Source organism: Notamacropus eugenii, chromosome 1 (genome assembly GCF_028372415.1).
Source record: "Notamacropus eugenii isolate mMacEug1 chromosome 1, mMacEug1.pri_v2, whole genome shotgun sequence".
NCBI classification, from domain to species: domain Eukaryota; kingdom Metazoa; phylum Chordata; class Mammalia; order Diprotodontia; family Macropodidae; genus Notamacropus; species Notamacropus eugenii.
In genome coordinates, this window is record NC_092872.1 from 698,759,461 (window position 1) to 698,769,211 (window position 9,751).

Sequence of the window (9,751 nt, forward strand, 5' to 3'; positions counted from 1 at the left end):
CAGGCCTTGCCCAATGCATCATCTGTCTATTAAAATCCTCCTTTTTGAAAGCCTAATTCTGGTCTAATTTTTCATGTGAAGCCTTTCTAGATGCTCCCAGCAGAAATGGGAGGGGGGGATGGTTTGCACACATGCATATATGTCTGTGTGTGTGTGTGTGTGTGTGTGTATGTATATGTCAGTATATGTGTATAGGCACATATGCATACATATAATATGCTTATTGTTGTGTCTACATATATGCAGACGTAGACATGTATATATGAAACTATTTTGCCCCTAGTCAGTTTTTCCTGTAGCACTTTAGTTCTTTCCCATACTCCCTGGTTATTCCCACATCATTTGTTGTCATGTCATATTCTCCATTAGTAGACTGGAAGGTCCTTTATGGTATTTTTTTGTCTCTGGTGCCTAAAATAGGATCAGATTGAAATAGATTCCTGCAGGCCACATGCTGACTTAGAAAATCACAGATTAACATTATCTACGATATATTGTATTTTTATTAACTTGTTAAATATTTCCTATTTACGTTTTAATCTGGTACTAGCTGCACTCAAATTAGCTGAGAACTGAACTTTACACTCAAACAATTATTTCATAAATATGAGAACCTGGGACCCATTGTAGGACTAAACTACGATTCGTATTACACCTGAAAAGACAATTTTCACTTTGGCTACAAATTGTTTGCTGTAACTTGAAATTCATATTGTTGTTCTTGAATCATTTTTCAATGATGTTTGATTCGTCATGATCTCATTTGGGGTTTTCTTGGCAAAGATACTGGAGGGATTTGCTATTTCCTTCTCCAGCTCATTATAGAGATGAAGAAACTGAGGCTAACAGGGTGAAATGACTTGTCCAGGGTCACACAGCTAGAAAGTGTCTGAGGCCACATTTGAGCTCGTAAAGAATCTTCCTGATTCCAGGCCTGGCACTCTCTCCACTGCACCACCTTGTTGCCCTCTGAAATTCCTGAGACTTAATGAAAACATGAGAAACTGAATAAGAAAATCAGAAAAAGTTCAGTATTTATAGGATACAAAAATATTTTAGTAAAAAGAAATTTGCTCCCAAGATATGAAATAAACATTTTAAAACCAGTCTTTCAGATGATGTAACTGACATGGTAGCTATTCAGTTCTTCTAACTTAATTATTATAGTCTCTATCTTTTACTAACTGGTAAAAATAAATGCATTAATATTTTTCATTAGTCAGCATATCTTTGTTAAGCACCTGCTTTGTGTAAGACATAGTGATTATGAGAAAACACAAAAGCACAATACCAAGAGCCTCCCACTTTAGTTGTAGGTATTATTCTTACACGTTACATAATCAGCGATTAAGAGAATTGATGGTAAATGTTAAAATGAATGACCTTGGCAGCTAATATCTTTAAAGGGTGGTGTTTTTTTTGGAGTTTTGTGTTGTGGTCATCTGAAAGTTGTTTCTGTTCTCTATTTAGATTGATTGTACCATCTAAAAATTTGAGTAAAGGTTTGCTATCAGAAAGCAATAAAATCATATGAAAAAATTATTGGATTGGTAGGTGTACAAAAATATTACTGGAATATAAAAGGCCTATTTTTAAACAGAAATGTGATAGAAACTCAACCAATCATAAAAGTGGCAATCATTGTTAGACCTAGAGCTAGAATGTCAGTTCAGGTGGGCTTCAGAGACCAGTCCAACTGTCATTTTACCAAGAAAAATCTGAAGCTGGAGAAATGACTGCCCAAGTGACCACATACAGTTGGTGGCAGAGCTGGGGCCCAGCCCAGACTTCCTTACTCAGAGTGTACTGTCTCATTTCCTCCTCTCTCCCACCTCTGATCACCTTTTGTTCATGTTAACAAGTATAATTGTTTATGATGAAGAATATGGCATAGTGTGCAGAAGACTGGTTTTGAGAGTCAAAGTCTTGCCCATGACATGTGACCCCAGGCAAATCACTGAAATTCCCTGAGTCCCCAGCAGAGTTTCAGCACCACAAGTTTCAGAGCAGATGACAGGAGCCTGCTGGCAGCTCCCCAGGCCAGAGATGCCACAAGTCCAATAAAGAGAGAGAGAAAAAGTGGGAAAGAGGAAAGCCCCTCTCCCTGTACAGCTCAGCCACCTATCTGGGAACGATGCTTCTCTTTCTGCTCTACCAGAAATCAGGGTCCAAATCATTTATGGTATGTGGACTTCAGGAAAAGCTTAGAGTGTGCAAATAGTGACAGAGCAAATATATTTGAGAACCTGTCTTACTTTGTTGGGACTTGTTGTCTACCTCCAGGTTGGCAGCAGGGTGACTAATTCTTCAGCCATAGTAAGACTGGAAGACTGTCCCATAGGTCATAAGGTCTGTGGGCTCAGGGGAGAGGCCAGGTCATGGCAGCGTTAAAGTAGGCAGACTTCTTATTAACAAAGGGAATCAGTCAGTCCCTCTCTCTGCAATTCCTTTTAGTTTCAGTTACTTTCTCTCAAATTCGTTATTGCCTTAAGCTACTCAAGCCCTTGGAGGGATTGTTTCACATCTCATTTCAAAGGGGACAGTTGTAGGAGATGAAGGAACAGTTAGCAAACAGATTGTCTTCTACTTTCAGATAGGCATGGTGCATTCATGTGCCCTCTGTGTCTTAGGTTGAGATTAGTCGGAGAGTGACCCTGGAAAAACTTCCCCCTGTTCTTGTTCTACACCTCAAACGGTTTGTGTATGAGAAGACTGGTGGATGTCAAAAGCTTATTAAGAATATCGAGTATCCTGTGGACTTGGAAATTAGCAGAGGTAATATTCAATATGGGAAACATGTTTTCTTAAAGTTTTTAAAGATATTTTTAAAAGATAGCATATTTTAAAGATATGTTGATTTAAGACCTTGGTTTTGACCCTTTCATGTTAACATTGAAAAAAGTTTATTGTTTTTTGTTTGTGAAAAATTCTGTTATGTTTTTACATAAACATTCAGATTTGATACTATTGTGTATTTTTGAATATTGGACACTACCTAGAGGAAGATTGGTGGGTACGTCTTAAGTTTTATCAAAGAGGAAAATTTTAAGTCGTTGCATTGCTGTGAAGGACTGAGTGCACCAGAAAAATTCCTCACACACTGTGGTTGTTGCTGTGTGTAGAGTTCTCCAGGTTCAGCTCCTTTCACTCAGCATCAGTTCATATAAGTCCTTCCAGGCCTCTCTGAAGTCTTCCTGCTCATCATTTCTTATAGCACAATAGTTTACATTACATTCATTACATTCATATGCTACAACTTGTTCATCCATTCCCCAGTTGATGGGCATCCCCTTGATTTCCAGTTTTTGGTGACCACAAAGAGAGCTGCTATAAATATTTTTGTACATGTGGGACTCTTTCCCATTTTTATGATCTCTTTGGGATACAGTCCTAGAAGCGATATTGCTGTGTCAAAGGGTACGCACATTCTTGTAGCCCTTTGGGCATAGTTCCAAATTGCTCTCCAGAGTGATTGGATCAGCTCACAGCTCCACCAACAATGAATTAGCATTCCAACTCTCCCACATCTTCTCCAACATTTATCATCTTCCTGTTCTGTCATGTTAGCCAATCTGATAGGTGTGATGTGATAAAAGAGGAAAATTTTTTAAGTTAGCACACCACAGCCTATATGTATATATTTTTTTTTGCTTTGAAAAAGTGCAAAATTAGATTAGGGAAATGTCTAGTTATTGTTCATCATTATGCTATGTTAAGTTTTACTCTAATCCTGCATTTTCTCATTAAAAAAACTGAAGACTTTATGAGAACAGCTTGTTATTCTCATTTTCCTGATTTTATGCTGGTGTCAGATAGTGGAAAAGTTATTAAATGTGCTTTAACTTTGTGTATTATTATTATTCACTGTTGAAGTTTTTGTTTTATTATGGCCATTAAACATAGAATTTAGTAATTTTCAACTTTAGGATAACTTCTGATTGTAGTTACTATTTGAGTATTCTACATTTAACTGTCCTCTACTGAAGTTCTATCCTGATTCCTTGTGATTGGAGTAACCCTGGGTTTTGAAAGCTGTGCCAATGGTTGGAGCTTTATTTGCCCCTACCCAGCTGGAAAGGCTTCCAGTTTGGGTGTGCCCTCTGAGAGAACCAGGCTATCCAAGTTCACAAAGCCAGCCTGTTAAGGTATTTCAGTCTGTGTCAGTAAAGGGAAAAGTATCCACACCAGTAAAAGCACTTGTGGTTTGAAATACACGAAATTCAGTTTTAAGTAAAGTGCATGATTGAGGAATGGAGAATTCTGGCTAAGTGAATGCAAGCCAAGTACTCACTGGGATCTGTCCTTGGGGCTCTTTCATGGGAGTATAGCTATAGTGATGAATTGAGAAATTTTTAATCCGTTAACTAAGATAACTATTAGTTCCCATGCATTTAAAAAGACATCCAAGAAAATTCAAAGTTATAGAGTTGTCCTATAATAATAAAACTAATTATTAGCTAATTATTCACTAATTTACACCTAGATAGAAAAACAAAGTCTTTCCCCAAGAGGTCTCACTAGGAGAAAACATGAGGCATCAGCAGAATCTACAATGTATGTATTTACCAGAAGAAAAATTTGAGTAGGGTCATCCAAATGTAAAGGTGATCCTGGTAACATATTGGGGCTGTTGAAAAAGCAGATAGTATAAATCTGAAGTTGCTTTGGAGTTACTTAACTATCAGGCAAACTTAGGCATGATCTGAGCCAATAAGTATCCCCTGCAAAGCACAGTTACGGAAGCAGTAGAGGAAGTTTCAGTGCATTATTTCTTACACGATGTCCAGCAAATAGGGTCGTTTTGATTCTTAGTAAACCTAGTGTTTTTACTGGGGGCCTGAGTGAATGCAGACAGTAGGTTTGCTTTATGACCTCTGACTTAAAAGTACATGAGAACAGTTTCTGACGTTGCTTGTCCTTTGTTTGATGATCTGAACAGCTGTTCTTGAGGAGACAGAGCTATAGGTTTTTTTCTAGCATGGACTTCTTAGTTTACTCTGGTGACTCTTGACATTTTAGTTAACTGGTGACGGTTTTTAAACAGTTTAAAAACTCTAATATAACTATTAAGCAGGAGTACTTTCTTCATGGCTTAATTGTTAAACCACTGGAAATACTTTAGTCTTTTGCATGGTCTTTGGTGTTTGTTACGTTATATTGAAATCTTGATGACTTTCTAATGTTGTGTTCAGTGTTTAGAAAACTTCCAGTGTCTTAGAACTTCTGGTTTGTTTTTCAGAGCTGCTTTCTCCAGGTGTAAAAAATAAAAATTTTAAAGGCCACAGAAACTATCGACTTTTTGCAGGTATGTGAATTTGTGCAATGTATTGAACAATATAACTTGTATGATTGTTCTGTTAAGGAATCACTAAATCAGGTGTATCTCGCCTGAAAACCTAGGTTTCTATAATTTGAAAATGATTCTTAGCTCTGAGGCAGTTCCATAATAGGACCTATCTCAAAATTTTCCTGTTTTTGGCCATTTTGGCTGTGTGAAACCGTAATTGTAGTTGTCTTTTTTTATGAGCTGATGGACATCTGTAGAGGGGATGTTGAAAGGGACCATAGGAATGATGGATGAATGGATGGATAGGATGTATAATAGATGATATGAAACTCTTACTGTGTGCCAAACTCTGTATTAAACACTGAGGATACAAATTCCATCAAATAAAATAGTCCCTACCCTCAGGGAGCTTACATTCTAGTGAAGGAAGATAAGACATAGAGATGGTAGAAAACCAGGGGTCACATACATACACACACGCACACTCACATATCTCATGGGGTATAGTAAAGGTAGGAAGTAATGTGGAGGCCTAGGTCCTGCAAAAGAACGGAAGAACTCACCTCAGAGCTGGAGGACCCAAACTGGAATCTAAGGTTCCATGGGGAACCTTGAAGATGATGGTCAGAAAGCAAACAGCATGATATGGGAAGTGAGTTAGGGCTTTTTGTTATAGACATTGATTAGTGGGAGAATGAGCAAAACTTACCCCATCCTGGCCTTAAGGGTACTTCCCAGTGCCATATCAGGATATACTGTCAGGTACACACAAAAACACCAAAGTTCTCAAACCAGAGAGAGAGAGAGAGAGTGTGTGTCTGTCTGTTTTATTTTGAGGAGAGGGAAGAGAATTTCTTTTTATAAGTTGTAAGAAAATAATAAAATGAATCATAAACATTCATTAATGAAGGTTTTGAGTCAGAAAATCCTAGTTCAGAAATTTAAATTTGCCTACTTCCTTTGTACACTATAAAGGATTTATAAATTGAGAAATTTTTCTCACTTATTTTCTGTCTTAATGTTCTTCATTGAAATCAGAAATGCTACAGCTTATCATTGTGTCTTTTTCACAGTGGTCTATCATCATGGAAACAGTGCAACTGGTGGTCATTATACTACAGACGTCTTCCAGATTGGTCTGAATGGCTGGTTACGTATTGATGACCAGGCAGTCAAAGTGATAAACCAGTACCAGGTGGTGAAGCCTTCTGCTGAGCGCACAGCCTACCTCCTGTACTATCGCCGAGTTGACCTGCTATAAAACGTCTTTCTCTGTGCTGTGTGTGCGAGATGCCTGCTTTCTAGAATACCAACTCTTACTAACTTTTTTCCTCTCTCTAATGGCTCTGTTGAGTGAAACTTTATTTCTCCTTTGCAACTATGGGATAGAATGGAAAAGAAATGAACTCCCTTGGAGTTTGTGCACAGCATAGTTTATGTTGATTTTTAACTTCCAAATCAAAATCATTTGGTTGAAAGACTATTGCTTGATTTAAAAAAATTCAAAAGCCCCTTTATTGCTGAATAATGCTGATTCCTGTGATGGTAAAGGGGGATTTGCATCTGATTCCCAATTTAATTGCCTAATAGAAGAAATCCTGCACCAGCAACACAACTTGTGAATTTCTGTGAGAATGAATTTTATCTTTCCTTATAAAAGTGAAAAACTTTTTAAAATGCAACACCTTCTCCTCCCTACCCCCTTTAGTTTTTGATAAAGGATAAATATGAGCCAGTTCTTAGAGGAGAAAGAATTCTTACTTTAAAAGAAAATGTACAGAAAGAACAAAAAATAAGTTGCTGGTTCTAAATAGAAAAAAAAATTTTAATAATTATGCGATGGGAAACTGCTGAAGTATACATTGCAGATCAAATATTTGAAGTTAAGATGTTAGACTAAATAGATGGGTGATTGTAACTTTATTGCTGTTAAAGATTTCAAACTGCATTTATGCTTCTGTGTACACAAGATTTTAAAATGGGCAAAATAATGAAGTTTGATATTTCTGTGTCTGCTTTGTTTAATTTTGCTGTCCGCTCTTCTCTAATGTCGAGTTTCTAATTGTACACAGTTTAGTGATATCTAGGAATATAAAGTTGTCGCCCATCAATAAAAATCACAAAGTTGGTTTAAAGAGGTGCGTGTTTTTTTGAATACAAGCGCCTTACCTCCATTAGGGGCTTCGTTGTAAGAGCTGTGTATCTTGATGTTAGATGAATGCTGATTTAATCTAATAATAAGAACTCACTTCTTTAATGCTTTGATGTTTATGAGGTGCTTTACCCATAATGCTTTATAGAACAGTCTCATTCTACAGATAGGAAAACAGAGACTAAGAGGTTAAGTCACTTCCCAAGGTCACATGTATTAGAAGTTAAATCCTATTTTTTGTTGTCTATGAAAACTTGACTAAAACTTGAGCAGTACTTTTCACTAGAGCTGTAGTGATTTGGATGAATGAAGGCACAGTAGAGTATTCATAAAGTGATTATAAAATCTACATTTTTTTTAACCTGGCAGTATTATTTAAAATAAACCTTACAGAAGTTGAGAACTTCTTTAGCCTAGAGAGCCATAGGTAGGATTAAATCCTGAGTCGTCACTATCATACAGTAGTTGGGGGGGAATAAGAGGAGCAAAGCAGTAAAGAGAAAGGTGAACATAGTGATGATGTGTCACCAGCCGCTACTGAACACCCATGTCCCTCATTAGCCACCAGCGTCTTGGGCTTCCCATACCACTGTGGACTTCAGTAATTTGTTGAATCAGAGTCTGCCATGTTTTGTTGTTTCTTTTAAGATCCTATGAAAGTCCCTTGTGGTTTCTGATTCTGGTTTGGTGACAGCCTGGAGCAGGGGTGTCAAACATGTGACCTGCAAACATGTCCGAATGTGGCCCAGACCAGATTAAAGTGTAATTGGGAAATATTGAGCAAAACAAAAATATAATAAAATGTCAATAATATTACATTTTAAAACTGAGTCAATATGTGGCCTGCAGGGATCCTTATGTATAGATTAATGGTTCTCCTTTTGAGTTTGACATCACTGGCCTAGAGATCCTGTTTTCCTCATAGAAGAAAACATGTAGGCAGCTACAATTGAAATTCAACACCTGTAGCCAACTCTGGTTTTCTTCCCTGAATTATAAATTATGCCACATTCACTTCCTTAAAGTTTTAGAATTATATAATGCTTAGAAGTCAAAGGAAAGTAAGGAAAACCACACCAGCAATAGCTTTGCCAAAGGTCATGTGAAATCAGAGATTGAAACACCTTATTAAGCCACAAATTCAGTTACGATATGGGTTCAGTCTGTTTCTCATGGATATGAAGGTAGAGAGCTCATTTCATCCTGTGTGCTCTGAGGGTGGTTTTTGTCCCTTAACCTCAGCATTATAGCTGCTTCTCTGGTTTTATTTATCCTTGTCCTTTTCAGCTTCTACTCATGCCACTATCTTCCCACAATTCCTAAACTTCAGCTAGCTATTGAGTAATTGTTAGTGAATCGTATCAGCCATTATTTGTACACTTTGCACGTGTATGTGCACGTGTGCGCACAGCTAGGTGCATAATATGTGGGAAACGGATCTAGGATGAGGCCTTATCAAATACATTTAAATGCAAAAATTATTTCCTAAGCTATTTCTCTTAACTTCAAAAGTCATTTTAGTGTTAAAACCTTAAATATCACTGTCTATGAAGGAAAAAAATGATGGGAAAATGTTGGGAATTTGATAGTAGTAAACAAAAACAACTGTTCTGACTGAATTCTAATTAATGTATTTAGAGTTGTTGCCATCACTGGATTCATCTGGGCATCAGGTTAGCCAATTAGTAGTCAGTAGATTAACTTTTCTCTCCTAGTTTTTTTCTTAGAAGAGCTCTTCCTATACAGGAAATAAAGCTAGTGTTTAATAGGAGTTTGGAAGTCAATTATTTCTTTCCTGCTTGTGATCTGGATTGTATTAATATCTACCCCTTAGGTTTTCAATTTTTTGTTTGAAATTCTGACATGGGATTTTTTCAATTATTCAATAAAGGATAGAACTGGATATGCTTTTCTGGTCATCCTGATAGTGAAATGAGTTTTTATTCCCTGTGCATATACCAATTGCTAACAAGCCAACAGAAATTAGAAATATCTTGCATAGGTAGGGGTTAGAATCAGGTAGGGTGGAATTAAGAATTAGCCACAGTTGATTGACAAAGTGGGTAGTTGGCTAACATGACTGAGAATTGATTACCCAATGCATTGTTATAGTTTATACCCGAGGCCCTCAAAGTGTGGTCTGGGGGAATCTGGGATTCATGAGAATCTTTCAAGGTTAAAACTATTCTTAGTAATACTAAGGTATTTTCATTTACAATATGATAAATATTGATAGAACCCACAGAAGTAAAAGCTGTTTGGGGTCCTCAGTTTTTAAATGTGTAAAGAGGTCCTAAGACCAAAAAGTTTGA

The 9,751-nt window shown here is 37.0% G+C and overlaps 1 protein-coding gene across 4 annotated transcripts in view; it reads left to right on the forward strand.

The window, feature by feature from the left end:
• USP10 (ubiquitin specific peptidase 10) overlaps positions 1 to 7,422 on the forward strand; it is a 73,925-nt gene extending 66,503 nt beyond the window's left edge. For 3 of the 4 annotated variants that reach the window (XM_072636215.1, XM_072636214.1, XM_072636216.1), the window contains 3 exons: positions 2,631 to 2,775; positions 5,240 to 5,305; positions 6,361 to 7,422. In XM_072636215.1, the coding sequence (XP_072492316.1) occupies positions 2,631 to 2,775; positions 5,240 to 5,305; positions 6,361 to 6,548 (399 nt within the window). In that variant the 3' untranslated portion in view covers positions 6,549 to 7,422. The remainder of the gene's footprint in view (positions 1 to 2,630; positions 2,776 to 5,239; positions 5,306 to 6,360) is intronic. The other variant, XM_072636217.1, reaches the window with a different exon arrangement.
• Positions 7,423 to 9,751: the final 2,329 nt, after the last annotated feature.